At 38.2% G+C, this 20,531-nt stretch overlaps 1 protein-coding gene across 3 annotated transcripts in view; it reads right to left on the reverse strand.

The window, feature by feature from the left end:
- LOC134819598 (calcium/calmodulin-dependent protein kinase type 1-like) overlaps nucleotides 1-8,266 on the reverse strand; it is a 39,014-nt gene extending 30,748 nt beyond the window's left edge. For 2 of the 3 annotated variants that reach the window (XM_063829614.1, XM_063829613.1), the window contains exon 1: nucleotides 4,840-4,951. In XM_063829614.1, coding sequence (XP_063685684.1) covers nucleotides 4,840-4,931 — 92 coding nt within the window. In that variant the 5' untranslated portion in view covers nucleotides 4,932-4,951. Of the gene's footprint in view, nucleotides 1-4,839; nucleotides 4,952-8,178 lie in introns of those variants that run through there. The other variant, XM_063829615.1, reaches the window with a different exon arrangement.
- Nucleotides 8,267-20,531: the final 12,265 nt, after the last annotated feature.

Below are 20,531 nucleotides of genomic sequence, written 5' to 3' on the forward strand. Positions count from 1 at the left end.
TTATGCTGCTTTACTGGAGTATTATGCGAACTGTAAATGGGTTTTATGTTCAGATATTTCACAAGATTGCTAAGTGATAAGCTGGCGTCAACGTTGGCACTATCATGTGCAGACTAGACAGTCTGTCACTGAAAGGATTTGGTCTGGAGTGAGACGGACTAGACGATTGTGTAAAGTTTGTTTAAAGTCCTGTGTTAAATAGAATAATTTACAGGGAATTTGGCTAATCCAATTATTCCTGTATGGTTTGTAGATTGATGGAGTGTGCCATAACATGCTAAAAATCTGTAACGCTGTTTGGAAGAAAAGTTTTTAAAAGTGTCGTAGGTGATGCAAACAAATAAATTCAGGATTTTGCATTTTACAGAATATGTGCATGCGTGGGCAAAGTATTTTAAATTTTTCTAGAAAGTAAAATCGAACATTACTTTAATTCGAGTCTGTCTATTCGGCCCATTGCTCAAGTCCGCGTAATATAGACAACATAATTTGCACACGAGGCCAGGGAGTATGTAGACTGGTGTTAACCAGATGTTGTAGCACTGATAAAGTGCTAACTGTGCGTGTAACACCAAATTTATGACTGGTTATTGTAGTGTACTAGCACATCAACTGTTAGTACACAAGATATTGTAGCACACTAGCGAACCCAGAGGTAGAAAGGTTAGTAGTACGCCGACTTGGAAGCTCATTAGTCTTTGGAACACATTTACTTAAACAAGTGCCCATGCCCATGCCCCCTCCCTCTCTGTTCACAGGTCAATAGCTCGGCAAATTTGCGCAAAGGACATCTTAAATATTTCATTCATGAAACACACTATCCTGGGCTTGCAACTACTATCATATAATTAGACCATTGCAGTAGATTGAGAAAGGAGTGTAATATTATATAGATATAATACTTATTCTTAATAATATGATGTAGAGACGGCGAATGTTCTTGGGGAATGAGTTACATTACCAGCACTTTAGTAATCCTTATAATATGTTATATCTAAACACATGATTCTGTTGTATTGTCCCAGACTATCCACAGAGAGACAAGATAGCTACTAGCGTGGAGCAGTACAGTGCACACTGTACAACTTCATGATGCGTGTCCATAATGATATTGTTGCTTATTGCTCCTACATTTTCAAGTTTTACTACGAGCAGGCACCTTGATGATGTGCCTCCACCGCCACGCTCTGGCCTTTTCTTTCACTCTAATTAGCAAATCATTGACCGCAGCCAGATTGCTTGTAACTATATTCGAGGAGGGATTGTTATGAAAGAAGCGGCGGCCAGAAGTATTGTGATCCTGTAGTGAAACTGTGGTGGACAGATTTACAAGTTACCGTGCATGATCAATTCTCAGGAAATCTAGTTCGGTGGCTAAAAATTTTAATTCATGCTAAGATATTGGCTGGTGTGGCACTTAGTGGCTACTAATTGAAGTTCATGCTATTGTAGTGGAGGTTCGCGAGATTAGAGCACGAAACCATACATGTAACAAAACAGCAACAATAACATTAAGTAAGAAATGAATACTTATAACAAACAGCAAGTATAATAAATAAGTTAGAAATTGAAATAAAATTTCAATATAATTTGATAATGGTCAGAATTATTCATTTAAGCGACAGACAGCTAAATTGCGGATAGTATTACTTAATAGAACCACAGACAGCACATGGAATTTAGAGATCTACTTTACCCTAATACGTTTATATAAATATTATAATGCTCCCTGACCATCTGGCATATAATTTAAGCTGCAGTAAAGTAGGTCGGGTAATACCAATATTGTCGGGCCTCCTCTAATTATCCTGGATAACTGACCTAACGAATGATAAATGACCACTTTAATACTAAGCATCCTAACCATTAAGTCAGATCCATAATACAACTTCTACTCAGTAGTCAGGAGATTGGAATATAAATACAAATCTTTACCCAACACCTCGCACTTATACCTCATGATCTAAGCCTGATAAGAACGCCAGTTTACATGTATTGCTCTGCACCCAACCCTCAAGGGAAATGAACCCAGCATTTCATTATCAAATTTCATAACTTTATGAGCTGACGCGACGCCTGACATCATGTGTGTCTCTCTCTCTCTCTCTCTCTCTCTCTCTCTCTCTCTCTCTCTCTCTCTCTCTCTCTCTCTCTCTCTCTCTCTCTCTCTCTCTCTCTCTCTCTCTCTCTCTCTCTCTCTCTCTCTCTCTCTCTCTCTCTCTCTCTCTCTCTCTCTCTCTCTCTCTCTCTCTCTCTCTCTCTCTCTCTCTCTCTCTCTCTCTCTCTCTCTCTCTCTCTCTCTCTCTCTCTCTCTCTCTCTCTCTCTCTCTCTCTCTCTCTCTCTCTCTCTCTCTCTCTCTCTCTCTCTCTCTCTCTCTCTCTCTCTCTCTCTCTCTCTCTCTCTCTCTCTCTCTCTCTCTCTCTCTCTCTCTCTCTCTCTCTCTCTCTCTCTCTCTCTCTCTCTCTCTCTCTCTCTCTCTCTCTCTCTCTCTCTCTCTCTCTCTCTCTCTCTCTCTCTCTCTCTCTCTCTCTCTCTCTCTCTCTCTCTCTCTCTCTCTCTCTCTCTCTCTCTCTCTCTCTCTCTCTCTCTCTCTCTCTCTCTCTCTCTCTCTCTCTCTCTCTCTCTCTCTCTCTCTCTCTCTCTCTCTCTCTCTCTCTCTCTCTCTCTCTCTCTCTCTCTCTCTCTCTCTCTCTCTCTCTCTCTCTCTCTCTCTCTCTCTCTCTCTCTCTCTCTCTCTCTCTCTCTCTCTCTCTCTCTCTCTCTCTCTCTCTCTCTCTCTCTCTCTCTCTCTCTCTCTCTGGTCGGAGTAATATAGCGAACAGAGTACCCGAGTGTAGGAGTGTGAGCTCTGTGCACTCCTTACACGGACATACTGTGTGCAATCTAGTCATTGCTGTGGTAAATTGGGCATGTTTAAAAGTATTGTTTGACAGTTTTGTTGAATCTCGGTAAAAAGGTCCTGCTATTAAGGAGAGGAATGCTGTTGACGTATTTGAATTGCTAATTGGATATCCCGTGAATTCGGGGTTAACGTCAATGTCAGAATTGTCGCGTTTACTAGTTTAATGATATGTTGACGTTATTTTCCGGAGTGTATGACTTTAGGAGAGCATTATTCACATTATATAAACCACTAAGTTCTTGATTATGGATTGGTAGTTAAAATCCAAACATAGAACACATACATTTTGATGTACGTTAGGATGACACATAGACAGCACATAGACAGCATAATTATTGCATAACTATTTTTATACCCGCAATACAATCTACTACTTGCGGACAGTAGAAAGGATTTCAACACAAGGAAAGGAATGGCCTGGTCAGCCTGTATTAAACTGCAAAAAGTCTGGTCCTCTGGCATTTCCGAACAACTGAAAGTCAAGTTCTTTAGAGCCTGTGTCGAACCAGTATTGCTCTATGGATCAGAGACATGGACCATAAACAAGCAGCTTGAGAAACGCCTCAACGGATGCTACACCCGTCTTTTAATGAAGGCCAAGAACATCTCGTGGAAGAAGCATCCAACCCTCAAGCAAATCTATGGCAACCTTCCATCTATTGCCTCAGTGGTTGCGTCGAGGCGTTCCAGATTTGCTGGGCATTGCATGAGAGCTTCTGACCAAGTTATCTCCACTATCCTCCCCTGGCGACTTGCCCAATCGGGCCGTGGAAGGAGACCACTCACCTTCCTGGACGTAGTAGCTCGTGACACTGGGCTCCAGTTAGACGACCTTCGAACTGTTATGTGCGATCGAGACGTGTGGAGGCAGACAGTGAATGGGATTTCGATTGAGGATCGCCCAAAGTAAAGTAAGTACAATCTACATTGATCGTACATTAATTACAGAGTAAATGCAATCTTATTATATAGTCGCAATTCAACAGCACCGATTTGCATATTGGTTGACAAGCTAAGATCCAATCTAACATATTTAATATCATGGGAAAGTATTTCCTGGTGCTTCAGGCACTACCAATAAATAAATATTAAATAAATAAATAGTTTAATAAAATGTTGCACAGCACAAAAATGCAGGTCTCGGCCCAGACTTAAAGCAAGAAAGCAGCTCCATTTTTAGAGTACAGATGTCTAGTTATACTCTGAAGACAGTCCTGCTTTTCACATTAGTAAACTCTGGACCACGTCCTGCAGTATAAAATAATATGCATTTTAACATGCAGCATTTATGGTACAGCAGACACCTGTCAGCTGCCTGCACTTTGCAGCACACTTTTCTAGCTTTACAGGGACACATTTTAGTATTTCCGAGCCCTTTAACTTTAATGTAAACCGAATAATAAAAGCTGAGATGCCTGGCGATTTAACAATTTATTAAAATAATTTCCCAAAAGATAGAGAAAGGATCAGTTAATGATATTAATGAAACAGCAAAGATTATAAAGTAGTTTTGAAGAAAGAAGTAGAGTGTAGCTAATAAGTAATACGACATGCAATGTATTTCATAGAATTAGTCGATTAGATTTCTCTCGACTCCAAGCTTTTCGTGAACATTTTAATTATAAAATATAGTACTTTTCATTCCAATCGTTCAAAAGTGGGCTCATGATATTGCATGATGGGGCACAGTGCAACATCCATGGTTCTGACGTGCATTTCTAGTGCTGTATGCCGGTCAGGCAGGAAGTTTATAATTGCTAGATTTACCAGATTGCAGCTCACCCAGGTCTGTAATTGTGTACTACATTTTAGAGCCTATATCGTGGCTACTCCTCGTTAAAAGGATGGTAAAGCACTTGCAACTATGGTAAGTTCAGCAAATTTTAGCATTTCATAAGCATGCAATTTTATAATAGCATGGCAGCTGCGTACTTACGTTCCCAAAACCTGGTCTTTTACGTCATATTTACTAGAGATCTTTGAGAGATCTTTTTGCTTTTTACTGGATTTACTACCGAAAAAAGGCATCTCTATGTGTTCAAGTTGTTAGTGAAATTAGAGAAGCCTAACATCTTTTATAAATTTAAGATCAATGAACATTGAACACGAATTAACGGATCAAATTACGAATACCAACGAACATAAATCAGAATAATCAAATCATACTGCACAGAAATTAAGATAAGGAACGTATATATATAACGATTGCATCTAATTTTGACATTGAACCCATAGCTTGAAAATAGTCAAGTGGGACAAAAAATCGTTTAAAAACAAAATTAAAAACTTAAATAGTGCTATGTCAACAAAGTGAGTTTAGCAAAAACAGAATAAGTAGTCAAACTTGCTGACCAACCAATGGTTATGATGAGATCTGCATTGTTTTCCTTTGATCCGTGACTTTTATAAGGTTGTAAGAAAGAATACCAATAATCCGTTTGTGCACTGAACCCCTAGCAGAATACTATTTGTGTACTGAACCTCTAGCAGAATACTGCTTGTGTATTGAACCTCTAGCAGAATACTGCTTGTGCACTGAACCCCTAGTAGAATACTGCTTGTGCACTGAACCCCTAGCAGAATACTATTTGTGTATTGAACCTCTAGCAGAATACTGTTTGTGCACTGAACCCCTAGCAGAATACTGCTTGTGCACTGAACCCCTAGCAGAATACTATTTGTGTATTGAACCTCTAGCAGAATACTGCTTGTGCACTGAACCCCTAGTAGAATACTGCTTGTGCACTGAACCCCTAGCAGAATACTGCTTGTGCACTGAACCCCTAGTAGAATACTGCTTGTGCACTGAACCCCTAGCAGAATACTGCTTGTGCACTGAACCCCTAGCAGAATACTATTTGTGTACTGAACCTCTAGCAGAATACTGCTTGTGCACTGAACCCCTAGCAGAATACTGCTTGTGCACTGAACCCCTAGCAGAATACTGCTTGTGCACTGAACCCCTAGTAGAATACTGCTTGTGCACTGAACCCCTAGCAGAATACTGCTTGTGCACTGAACCCCTAGTAGAATACTGCTTGTGCACTGAACCCCTAGCAGAATACTGCTTGTGCACTGAACCCCTAGCAGAATACTGCTTGTGCACTGAACCCCTAGCAAGTAGCAGAATACTGCTTGGAGCATTGCAGCGCCAGGTATCCCAGTGCATATTTGGAACATCGGTATTCTTTCTTACGACCCCTTACAAATATAGGACATTTAAAGTAGCCCTACTTCAAATCATCACACACATTGATGCATGACGAATAATTTCAAAATAATCTAATACTGATTAAATAATATCAGACAAAGCATTAACCATTATATTATCATATTATTTAATCATATTATAATATGATTGAATTTGGCAACCTTCCCAAATAATTCAGCTAAGGGTCGTGTCTTCCGCACCAATCCTAAATCAACGTTTCAACAGATCTAATTGTCAGAATTGGATAAAATTGTAGTGTTAGGTAGGGAGCACGGCTCTCGAGTCTCGACACTTAAAGTGAAACAAGGCAAATTACCAAATTATATAAGAATTGGCTAAAATAACCAATACAATAGATATGATGAAATTGTATGTGCAGAAAGACTTATGACTTATTGGATGGAATGGCAGTAAGGTTCTTAGATAAATAATGGTAACTAAACAATATAATAATTTCAATTTGAATGAAATTGGAGCTGGGTTAATTACTAATGAGTAGATCATGTTAAAGTTGGTGTATTAAAATTAAATATATTTCGCATATTAGCAAAGTGTTGGATGATAATTTCATTGAACTACGATACATGGCACCAGCATAGGCTTAACATCTTGTGGACAAGAGTTTTAAATCAGAACACTATACAAACAAAGTGTTGCAAATTTTGCCATTAGGGCCCATAACAAAAACAATCTTGATTCCGTTTATCATGCCACTAAAAGTACATAATTATTGATTGATAAAATTTTGTAATTCAGACACAACTAAAATGTTATCTTAACAGGATAACATTTTAGTATCTATAAATCGTAATCGCGATTTACATTTAAAGATCACTTCAACATAATATTGACATACCTAGTACCTACCCATATGCTGTACCCTCATTTCATGCCAACTCATCAATTTATTACCTACACCTTGACCACTATTAATAAGTAACTGTCGCAGTGATATTGCTAACATGTGACCATCTGGTTTTAATAGCAGACTACAGTATTGCAATATGCAATCTACATCTGCTGTAGTTAAAGTTCGCATTCATTGGTAAACATTTAAACCGTGGCACATAGCACAATACAATTTTAACATTTAATGAGAATGTTCTAGATCAACAGGAACTGCAAATGTAAATAAAATTGGTTATCATTGGTTGTATGATACGTTACAGTTAAACTTAATCATAACCATCTCTATTTACATATTTATTTGATCATCTAGTCACTGTCACGCAGGATAATGTACGATAAAATACAAATTTAAGTGTTTAGTATATCATAACATGCTTGTGCTACATGGAGTCGTTGCAGGAAGTTGATAATTGATAGATTTACCACACTGTTGCTCTAATAGTTAATACACATTTGCAGTTACATAATTTTAGGCTACAACTGTGGACTAAATGTCTAACCTAGCGATGCTAAAAATAGATATTCCGTTTATGATGGGGCCAATTTAAAGGTTACTTAGAATATCGATGTACTGACAAATTATCTATTGACAGAGTGGAAAATACCAAGAATTGCAAAAAAAACACCAAGAATTGTACTTGCAGACCCTAAACCGTTACTCTGCAGCATGTATTAGTTTTAAAGACTTAAATGTAACATCTTTAAGCATAAACATTTAACATGCACGAATTCACTATATCAATGAGCATCTTTATGAGACTCACCACTTTAAAAACAATGAATGAAATTTTAAGTTTGTTTTTAATTCAAATCTTATCAAGATGGTTCAAAAAACTATATAAAACTTGAGGATAATAAGTTGGAGGATCTTTCAGGATCGACAATCAAATAGCTAGGGGGAGGAAATTAGTTAAGTGCTTATTCTGAAGTCTAGAATATATCTAGCCCAGAACATAAATGGTACACAAATTAGTGATGCTTTAGGTCAGGTGCATCAGTCCCATTTAAACAAATCGGGTCTTGAATAGATAAAACCAGTTTCAGCTCCAATTCATTCAAAAGTCATTCAAAGATCATCAATCTTGTGCTTAGTTCAACCAAACTGACCATTGATTATGAACTACTTATAAAGAAGGAAAACATCATTTTACTTACGATCCCAAGACCTCTTTTAACTCATATTTTTTTGAAATCTTTTCGACTTCTTTCTTTTTGCTGCTTTCTTTTTTGCTACCGAAAAAAGGCATCTATGAATAGAAAAGATGTATTAGTATTTAATAAATTCACTGATGAAGTAATAAAATAATATTTACAATGACTGTTGTATTTTGTATCCAGCTCAATATGAATCACTATTATAAACATGTTAATAATTATAAATGGGTTAATAATTATTGTATATAAAGGAGGGCCAGGGGGAGGGAAGGGGTTCACAAAAAATATTCTCGAAAGCAGATATATTTCAATATGTAAATTAACTCATGAGAAGTACAGTAAAACCTCTCTATATCACATTACCATAATAAACCTTACTAAGTGTACTTTAGGGATCCATATAAGATTCAGGATCTTTTGTCAGGCTCTATCTTATTTAACCTTAAACTATGGTTCCGTGGTCAGTTTGCTGGGTAGAATGTGGGCCGGGACTGCATATAGCCATCAATCGAATTGAAAATTGCATCCTAGCAAGCCACAAAGGTACAACCTCCTAATAAGTACATAAAAGAAGGGGCTGCAGAGTCCTGGCATCTCGATAATATGATGCACAATAATGGTCACCCAGGCCAAGAGAACTGTAGAAACAGAAGCTGGACTGCCTTATGTATTTGGGATAAGCCATGCGAACGGCATCCATTGATTGGTGGGTCCTGATGATAGCCCAACAATCATCATACAATGTAGATGTATTGAAGACTGAAGGGGTATCCTAAGGAGATTCTTGACCTTTTGTTATATTATCCCCATTTGTTTTAAACCATATTCGTTTTATTGTACTGGAGGTGATTTTTTAGTTGTTTTTAATAGAAAGGAGTAATATCTGTCAGCTATTTTGATACCATTAATAAATATTATTCCTTATTAGAGTTGGTGGGGAAATATTTATTATATATTTTTCACATAGTGCGATGATATTTTGTAGACATGTCATAAATTTTACATTACTTTACTTGCTTATGAGTAATTTTATTGCGCAAGCGATTTCAGATTTGTAGTGTTCCCAGGCTCTATTTCTTTTGAACCTGCCAGTTTCTCCGATGTAGGTCTTGTTGCATAACTGGCATTTTAGTTGGTAGCAAATATTTTTAATCATGCACGATTTTTCGCACTGGTGACAGCAATAATCAAGAGGAAACACAGCTTACTTTTGATACTTATACAAAAAGAATCTTTAGGAGATGGACGTACATTGGGTGTGACAGTATACCATCTGCAAAGTTACAGGTCTCAAATATGAAACACGGACGCGGAAGTGGTATAAGACCCAACGGTACGTACGCATATGGGTACTGATTTTGGCCCCTTGTACTTAAAAACAAAACATGTAAAAGCAGATATCAAGAATGACAAAGAGAAAAGGTTTCGTGAGGAAGGTTATAGAGAAATCCGATCCTTTGACAAAACGATGTCTTGGGGCAACTTAAGAAAAGGGAGCATCATTGACAGCCTTGCCACTGAAACAACTTGGGTTTATTCTTAACAAACAAGTATTTCGAGATACTATTGCTCTTAGCTAGATATAATTGGTCCATATCAGACACACCAAAATCTGTGGTTGCGGTGAAAAGAATCAATTATGTCCATATTCTATCCTGTAAAAAGGGAGGCATAACTCTTTCAGAGATACTATGGCAAACCTAATGAAATAAACATGGTGCTCAGATATTTGGATAGAACCCCCTTACTCCCTAATCAATCCAAATTACTTCCGTGCTAGAACCAATACAACACAGTGTGCTAGACTGCTGGTGTATCTGCATGTGGACTTCAGTCAGAGTTTAAGCACGCTTTCTTTGATGTAAGGGTGTCTCATCCATGCGCTGCATCAAATTTTATTGTCAGTCTTCCTGCATTATATGCAAGAAACGAGAAAGGAGAAAGGCAAAGGAACCTTTATCGAGATAGGGTCTTGGAAACCAATTAATAGGTTCATTTGAACCTGTTGTCTTCTTGACGTACCACAGGAGGCCCAGGACCAAGCAGCACCAAGGTCATAGAGCAGATAGTACCCAAAATATCGAAAAAAAGGAGCTAGCAATATTATATTTGTCTACTTCAGACTGCTCTTATAGCCATTCAAATTGATTCGGCGCGGCCCACTAGTGGATCGTGCCAAGCTAGGTCGAAGTGTGGTTGCGGTAAACATTATTTTGCACGGATTATCTAGTGCAATGGCGTTACGTTGCCTGGTGGCCTCCCCCCCCCCCCCCCCCCCCCCCCCCCTCGTCTTCTCAGTTAAACAACAATTCAGTTAAACAAAAATTCAATTTTATGCCATTTATTACAGAGTAAACAAGTTTACAATAAATCAATTTGATATTTAAAGGAATCCTAATGCAATGTGTAGTATGGTTGTCACTCTTTATTGATTGAAATAAATTTTCGTGCACATACAGAATGAATGGTTAATAATTTAATATATATGTAGACCAAGCTCTGTGCACGGGATGCTTCCTGGAATAGATTAGATATAGGTTGACGGGGCAAAGGAGTGTGCGTGCTGTTCGCTATTGCTCACACCAAACGGCAACCTAGTAAATGTTTTGTGTGGACACCGGTCTCCATCACGATAAAAAATTAGGATTGTAGAATTTATTGTATAACTTTTAGTGCAGTGTAGCCTGTAGGTAGCAGTGTGGTGCATTAATAGAGTGACAGCCTACTGAGGTATTAGATTGAAGGATACGTCATCCAGTCCAAGGTGCTGGGCTTTTTGTCTTCTTCTGATTCCCCTGAGTGCTATGAGTGTACTCCGTAGCAGATTAATACATAATCAATAAATATATATATCCGAATAAATTTGATTTAAAATTAAATGATACAAGCATGCTAGCAGCTAGCGCGCTTGTATTTAATCAATGGTCAATATAAATGCTGTTAAAAATGAGTCTGACCACACCAGACACCGCCACTCCCATTGGCACAGTTGGTGAGAAGACCCAGGCGCTTTAAAGCTTTTATTCGAGCCCTGGTTTGACCGCTGAGAGTGGCAACGGGTCTGACATTAATTTTGTATTAGTTTTCTTCATATTCCAGTAAAATTTAAGTTTTAAGTTTTTTGGGCGAGCGAATTAGTAAAAGCCTTAATTGACGATGTCAGTTAATCGCTCTGCGCGGCACAGTAGCGCATCTCGCCGATCTAGCGTGAGAAGCCTCATTGAGTGCGCAGCGCGGCACAGTAACGCATCGTGATACAATAAGAGCCGTACAAGTAGGTTATAAACCTTGAACCTACAATATTGTTATTCGGCGCGAAAAGTGGCATGCAACGTATGTCAAGTTATTACGTATAATCACTTTTTAGACAATGTTTAACCCCACGGCCCCGGCTTTTGTTATCACTTTTGCATTTACATAGTTATGAGTTAATTGTTAATGTGTTTAATTACCTATTATATACCTATATAATACTAGTTTGTATCTTATTCTCGAGTCTATTCCATATTCACAATTTTGTAGATTTATAACCTACCAGGACGCGCGCCAAGTTGGACTCATCGACGGTCCCGAAACAAATATTTTACGAGTATCACCCCACACCCCTTAATTCACTATTGCACGTTTTTCTCTTTACTCTGTTCAGGAAGCTTTAAAAGAGAGCTTCGCGCACAGGGACTGGCGACTCCATTGGTATAATTTGCTGACTTTACCTGGGGACCCCAGGCTATCATGTTCATAAACATCATGAATAAAGATTTGGCGGAATGACAGGCTGAGCGCGGCCCAGTAAGCTGACTGAGATATGATCAAGTTGATACATGTTACGTATCACAAATATCGGAGATATTATGCGGCGGCGCGCACTTCGCGCGCGAAAAGTGGCATCCAACGTATGTCAAAGATAAAGATGCGAGCAATAAACTAAAAAGCTAAGCAAATCAAACGGATAATTTTAGCTCGAAAAAGAAAAATCACAATGCTGGCAAGCATTACCGTCGCCCTTATATTCACAATACTATTTACCCCCTATACTATTATATCCCCTTTATTGATTTCCAGGCATTAAGACTCATCGAAAGTAGATCACCAGGTACATTTAAGTTCAAAACATTCTAATTCAATGTTAAAGATGACAGGAATAAGAAATAGTTATATGGAGGTTTTTAAGAAATTTGCGCAAAATACGCGCCAGCATGTTATACGAAATTAGGTAAAAAACCCAAAATCGCCATATTCAGGTGCCTTAAAAACCATGTTAAAATTGAGTTAGAGATCTGAAACTTTGCAGGGCGTCTAGACCTTGTCCAAATCGACTGTAAAAAAAATTTCATGTTTCAGGAGTATTGTGAAGTGGGTTTTCTGGAACCCCTGTTTTACAACAGATTGTCGTGAAGATATATATATAATATATAATATAGACGCTTTTTGCAGTCAATTGTAGCCTACATTTAAGTGTCCGTAGATTCGAAAGTATAAACGATACAGTCATCTCGAACCACAGGTTTTAAAGATAATCGTTTAAGCTTTAGTTTACATTGTATCGAAAAATAATTTAACGTCATCATCATCACTTGATGACGTCATCAAATTAAGTGTTTTAAAAACTTGATTTTTGACAAAGTAACAACTTTTCAAATCGATTTTACGCTATTAAGGAGTAATTTTATTCAAAATCTGAGGACATTTTCATCTTAGATAATTGTTCAAGCATTCCGAAAATCTACCGGAATAGTTTCCTACCTTGCTCCTTCATAAAGATATTTGCTATTGAAGTTAGTGCTTTTTTGAAGAATAATTTTATAAAAACACAAAAGTTGTGAATTAGTATTCTCTGGTGTTGGGTCATCCCTTGGGTTGTGGAGCTCAATTTTGCTTCTTAAAGGTGTAAATTGTGTTATAGGCTAGTTTTAAAGTTAAAAATCGAAAAGTTGCACACGTGGGGACACGCCCAAATTTATTTAAAATAGCTAAAATCACTAAAAATTTTGATTTTCACGATTTTTATCAACTTTGGAGTCCCGTTGTGATCCAAATTCTTTTTAAAATCTTCTGAAACTTTGCATGCTTATCAAACTATATATTAAATACCACTATGCAAAAATTTACGGTGATTCAATATTGTATGCGCACGCAACGTCCGCTCAAAGTTTGCACGTGCGAAAGGTGAGAATTTTGCTTATTCGTGATTTCGAATATATTCTGCTTTCCACGATATTTAAATGGCATTATATATGAATTTAATGCCAACTTGAATGAGTAAAAAGTGCCATATTCAGTCGGTTATCGACAGATATACCTAACTAAACACAAGGAAACGTTTTCAAAGGCAGAATTTCGAAATCGTCGGAATTACCTCCTTGTTAATGAAGTTTCGATTGTGTAAATTATCCTGACATTATAATCAAAAAGAGATGATATTTGACCAAAACCCATAATCATGGGTAGAGTGTACCGCTGCCAGTGTCTCTCTTTTCCAAACAAAAGGAAATGATATTAATTTGAGGAACCGTCCGCAAATGCAAATTGATACCGAGAATGAAATCGGTCGCTCGCTTTTCCCATTCAATAAGCTTTATTACAATACGTAAGCCGTGAATGAATGGGAAAAGCGAGCGACCGATTTCATTCTCGGTATCAATTTGCATTTGCGGACGGTTCCTCAAATTAATATCATTTCCTTTTGTTTGGAAAAGAGAGACACTGGCAGCGGTACACTCTACCCATGATTATGGGTTTTGGTCAAATTGAGAAAATCAATAATAATTATAATGAATAATAAAACAAATCAATTAGGGGTCGTCTTAAATTTGATCCTTCCATTAGGGGTCGTTTACATATTTCGTAATCAGCCGAGAGGGGAGGGAGGTTTCCAAATGTTTACGGTTGCAATTGCAGGGGGAGGGGGTGGTTGGTTGTTGATTACGTAATCGACATATTATTTTTTACCCTCTAGAAGTAGAATAATAACAATTTGACAATACTTTAATTCAAATTCCACTCAATTTTACTCTGATTATCATCAATTTATTATCATCAATATTATGTTTATAATATTGTTTGTTTCGTAAAGAATAACAGTTAGTGCTCCATAATAATATTATTCATTGTTTAATGAGCTGACGTGTCACAGTCAAGGCAGGTCACAAACCTTTTAGTTTTCCTAATAGTGTGTAACTATAGGCGTGGAATATTTAGCTTAAATTAGAGTATACTTAATCTTATTATTGGTTATACAGTTACAATATCGAATTCTATGTAGGCTACGTCTTATTTTCTTTGGGTTCTTTATTGAACAGGTACTTACTACCTGTGTGTTCCACAAAAGGATAGCAATTGTAAAGGCTGCCCTTGCCCCTTAGTTTTAAATTGGGTTTCCGATGTTTCTGGTTTGGTTGCCACTGGTCTTGCTCTTCCATAGAATTTACTACTAAGATCTGAACAACACTCAGCACCAAGCCAGCGATGATAGCAATTTGTGGTGAAGCAAAAGAAACCAAAGCAGTGCCGGCTACCGCTGCCATCGAACCTGCACCTTGGACTATACCAGATCCAGTAGCCATCCTATTTTTTCCGAAATATCGAACGTCGTAGCTTATGTAAGTTTTTTCCATTGAGATTATCCCGTTCACCAATCTCCCTAAAAATGTCATAACCACAATAACGATTAGGGTTTCTCCGATGAGCAGCAACATCATGTAGCTGGCTAAAATAATCACGGCAAGCGAGGTGTACAAAATTCTAAATCTAACCTTCTTCCTGATGATCGGAGATACAATTTTTCCTAGTCCTGCTGCTCCCGCGACAATTGCTAGGAGGAAGAATTGAGTTCCTTGAGTGACTGTTTCGCAGTTGGTACCTTCTCCTCCAACTTCTTTTACGTTGCAAAGTCGTATCAATGAAGGTAAGAGTAGAATAGTCCCCCAGCCTTGGTAGTTATTGATGATGGTAAAAAAGCACAGTTTTAATAGTCTCATTTTGAAATTTGGTACCTCCACAGCTTCAGCTTCTGCTTCTCCATTTTCAGTTGGTTCTGTTTGGTTGATCGTTTCCAAATTGGAGCTGTCTTTTAAGAAAATGTGCAGAATCAAAATTGGAGGAATAAAAATTGGGAGAGAGGCGATAAGCAGGAACGTTCTCCAGCCGAGCAGATCTAGGCTGAAATACGCGATAACTGGAATCCAGATACTGCCTACAGAGTAACTTAAGTTGCTAACCAGTAATAAAGTATTCACAACCTTCTTACTGCTAGCTTTCTCGGCCTGAAACACTAAGATGACAGAAATGTTTAATCCAACAGTGAAGCCGATGAGGGCCCTTGAGAGTAGGAGAGTCAGGTAGTTCCCCGCCACAGAACAGACGATGGTGCTCACTATACTACCGTAGAGGGACAGGAGGAGAGTTTCTCGTCCGCCGAATCTGTAATTAGGATAATTTGAGGGAATTGAACAGTTCTGAACAACCAAAAAGGAGCAACTTATCAATATCAACAACCATGATGTTGCCTAGTGATAGTATAAACGGTACAGGTATCTTGACCGTGGTAAGATGAGTGAAGGACTTCCAGTCCTCACATTCACAGTTCAGTATTTAACTATTACAATTAACACTGAAGCTCTTACCGAGTAGATAAGGGACCTGCTGCAAAGGTAGTAATTCCTAATGTTAAATAAAGAATGCAGCCCAGAAATCCTTCCTGCCAATCATTAACTCCAATTTCGCAGGCCACGTATTGTGTCAAAACACCTGCAGAATTTAAAAGTCGTGCAAAATCCTTGACAATTGGTTATGGTAGCGTAATGTTCACAAAAAACTGCTCAATCTGTTAAATTCAGTTTTTTCAAAGTTATCATTCTTATGAAGCTCAAATTCCCAAAAGTACCTGGTAAATATGTCTCAATGCCATCCCCGATATTGATAAGCGGTCCAAAGAAAAGAAGAATCCAATCCTTCCTTGTCCAAGTATCGTCCGTCTTTTGGAGAAGATCACTTTGTTCGCCTGAGGCTGAGCTTTCTCCCATTATATTATAGTGGCTGTTAAAAATGAGATCTTTGCAAAACAATCAAAGCTACAGCACATATTGTTGCACCGACGGCCGACAAATTTGTTGTTTTTCCATTTTCAAGTTCTTGATCCTCAGTGCGTTATTTTTTTGAAATCGAGCTAGAATCTTATTTGCTTTAAATATTACGATAAATCTCGTCATGAAAACAAAAAAAGATTTGTTGTTTGAATCAATTTATACTGCAAGGTTAAAAGGAAATCGCGGCACGTGCGGAATTGCGATTTTTCCCATTCTCCGCGACAAATTGTGCATTTTTCTTTAATTGAAATTCTAAGGACCAAATTTGCGCATTCTCCTTTAAATCCGAAAGCCAAATATCACGTTCTTTATAAAGTTATAAGTATATGGAACCAATCACAACCACATCCTTCCGAATGTAAGTACGGACTTCAGAAGACCGAAAAATATTTTCAGCTCATAATGATCAAAAGTAGTTTCCAGAAAAACTTTGAAAAAAATTCGACTTAGAAAACGTGTCCAAAATCGCATATCGAGGGGTAGGTCAAAGTAGTATGAACATGAACAAAAGTACAACGATAATCCGCCTCCCCAACCAAATATCTTAGACTCTCATTTTGTTCACGATAATTATCGTAAAGTAAACCAAAGAAGGGAGCGGATGCCTTAATAAATATAAATGGATACAGTCTGGGCGAGAGTCATGAAAAGACAACCATTCGTTGAAATATCGTCCCAGAGTCTTAAACAAAGAACTTAAACTTAAAGAGAACTGAATGTTAGTGAACTGGACGTGATGCAGCTTTTAAATATAAATTCCACTTTTGCTTGCATCAAGATTCAAGATACATTGGCTTTACTAGCTTGCATCAAGATGTAACCTATGGGCATGGCTCTTACTAATTCGCTCGCCCAAACCGTACCAACAACAGTGACAGAAAAGAAAAGGAGGGACTAACACCATGACTCATGGACTCAACATGCGAAACGTGGATCCGACAGTGTGCTATTTTTCGTGTGCGTTTCACACTTTTGATTTAGTGTGGAATTTATGTGTGGATCTTAAGCATGGACCCAAAGGACCGGTTGTTCGCGTCATGAACATTCCATATTAGAATAGCTCGGTATTTAAACTCTTTAGACTATAGATGTGGATACTGGCGGGGAGGTGATCATTGTTTGTTTACGTTTTAGTGGCGCCTCTATTAAGCAGGTCAAAGAGGTGATCATTGTTTGTTTACGTTTTAGTGGCGCCTCTATTAAGCAGGTCAAAGAGGTGATTATTGTTTGTTTACGTTTTAGGTGGCGCCTCTATTAAGCAGGTTGAAGATGTGATGCAAATTTTGTATTATCGAAGGCTTGTTACACTTGTAACGCCTTCTTGTTACCCCCCTTTGAAGGTCCCGAATTATTTTCTGAACGAAAGCTCAAAAATAACCGAGAAATCGACCTTCTTATTAACTCATTTTGATGACTGTTTCTGACCTAAAATTGCACGAAAAATCAATTTAACTAGGTTTCAGAACCTATAAACACTTCCCAATCCCTCAAAATTGATGTTTTATAGTTAATACGAGCAACAAGCAACATATATTTTGATCCTTCGGTTCTACTCATAACCTAAGGAGTTAAGCTGAAACCGAAAGAGCGAGGCAATCCTCACCTTAACTGATCAAACTGGTACTAACACAATTTTCAGATAGAAATGTTCTTTGCGATACGTTTATACCTTATTGCAGCTTTGCAACTTGAGTGAAGACCAGAGTACGAAAACACACAGCAGGTAAGCAACTCACTTTTGGTGACTGTTCCTCACGAACATTCTGATCCTGTAACATAACAACAAGGAGATCGTCTCCTTAACAAATTGAACAGGTAATATCACAATTTCCAGAGCAGAGCATGATAACAAAGTCAAAAGAAACACAATGAAGGTAGGTTACGAACACCACAATAATATAACAATCATACTAACAGCTGAATTAAATTTATTCTGACGACTGGCAGCCCTGATGTGCTCCGTGATCCTTAACGAGCGACCAATTGTAATAGAGGTGTTATGTCACGTGACACCGATCCGTCCAATCACAAACAGGAAGAGTAAGCGGATGGATATCGTATGTTTACTTTCCTTATCTGTATTTGACCCTCTGTTCAAATTGTTATCTCTACGAAAGCTTGGCTCGGCAAGGTCAGCGTGCAATATCGGCACCGCGGTACACACGCCACGATTACGTCATGAACTAAAAATAGTGTGATGTTACTGCCCACGTACAATACAAACTGTTGGGGGGGGGGGGGGGTTGCTTACGATAGGCTGTGGTCGCTCCTCCAACTGACTGTGGTTCTTACCGTCCAATCATGAACAGAATATTAACATTGTTTAGTTATAGTATGTCTCGGTTGAACTGCGGACATTAGTATTATTAAGTTTCCTGTAAAACCACGTCCGTCCTTGTGTACACGGTACACCGCAAGTGCCTGCTACTGTAACATAAATTTCTTGTCAGAGAATTCGTGTCCTAGTTTCTGTTTTCAAACACTTACCGTCCCAGTTAAGCTAGGGAGCACTCATGGATATAATATATTCCTTTGCCTCCAGTTGGTGTAAGGCACAGTTCATCATTTGGAATCCCACTGAGTTCATAATCGCGACCACTTATTACAGAAAACTTAATAATACTAATGTCCGCAGTTCAACCGAGACATACTATAACTAAACAATGTTAATATTCTGTTCATGATTGGACGGTAAGAACCACAGTCAGTTGGAGGAGCGACCACAGCCTATCGTAAGCAACCCCCCCCCCCCCCCCCCCCCCCCCCAACAGTTTGTATTGCACGTGGGCAGTGGGCACGGTTATATATTGTAACGATCACACTATTTTTAATTCATGACGTAATCATGGCGTGTGTACCGCGGTGCCGATATAGCACGCTGACCTTGCCGAGCCAAGCTTTCGTAGAGATAACAATTTGAACAGAGGGTCAAATACAGATAAGGATAGTAAACATACGATATCCATCCGCTTACTCTTCCTGTTTGTGATTAGACGGATCGGTGTCAAGTGACATAACACCTCTATTACATGAGTATTACAATTGGTCGCTCGTTAAGGATCACGGAGCACATCAGGGCTGCCAGTGCAGTCGTCAGAATAAATTTAATTCAGCTGTTAGTATGATTGTTACATTATTGTGGTGTTCGTAACCTACCTTCATTATGTTTCTTTTGACTTTGTTATCATGCTCTGCTCTGGAAATTGTGATAGTACCTGTTCAATTTGTTAAGGAGACGATCTCCTTGTTGTTATGTTGCAGGATCAGAATGTTCGTGAGGAACAGTCACCAAAAGTGAGTTTTTTTTGTGACGAAATTTACAAATTTTTACCATGTTCAGGTGTTGAAATTTTGCCAATGTTAACATAACACTGCCATATAATAATTTATATGAACGGTGTGTGGTTGAAATATTGTTAATTGATCCATAGTACGTAATATAGGGTGTTTAAGTTGGTATACTAATATTTACTCAATTTCACACATGTTGAGATATCATACAAATGTATGTGACAAAGTTTACCTATTTCTGCCTTCTGTATTTGTATTTGCCTATCACAAAGAAATATGCGAACAATTCCAAACACATTCAGCTCACAAGATAATGCTAGACTATTCAGCATTTCTTGTCAAGATGTCATAAACATCCCTCATATAAATTTCTTTAATGTGTGACGGAGTTTGCATGGTGCTACCATTTAACGAAAAAAGTCGCTAAATATGTAGATAATAGTCATATGCAACTATCCTATGAATTGGAAATTCGAAAATTTGGTCAAACACGGCAATCATATAAACCCTGTCACGGTTTTATAGTGTAACAAAGTTTACAACTAACTGCCGACCGCACTTATATTAAGCGATATCTTATCGTCTGATAAAGATATCGTTATGCGACAAAGTTTATCTAGAGGATAAAACGATTATTCTAGGCATAGAGGGTTTATATAATTTCATAGTGTGACACATTTTACATATTCGTGCCATTCAGTCAGGGTCACTTATATTTACCAATATCCTCAAACTTCAATGAAATTAAAGTGTCCGTCCTTAAAATCGCCCTTTTGAGGAGCCGGCTGCGCGTACGTACGTACGTACGTGCGTACCGCGCGCTCAGGACTGATAACAATAGTGTTAGGTGTCTAACAATCTCAGATTAGCGGCTTACATTCACGGTGTATTTGGGCGGGAAGACAGTATCAAAACAGTGATGGCGGTAGAATGTAGGATCTTCACAGAATTCATTAAAATAATCGATGAAACGTAAAA

This window comes from Bolinopsis microptera, chromosome 8, assembly GCF_026151205.1.
Source record: "Bolinopsis microptera isolate Bmic1 chromosome 8, MBARI_Bmic_1.0, whole genome shotgun sequence".
NCBI lineage: Eukaryota > Metazoa > Ctenophora > Tentaculata > Lobata > Bolinopsidae > Bolinopsis > Bolinopsis microptera.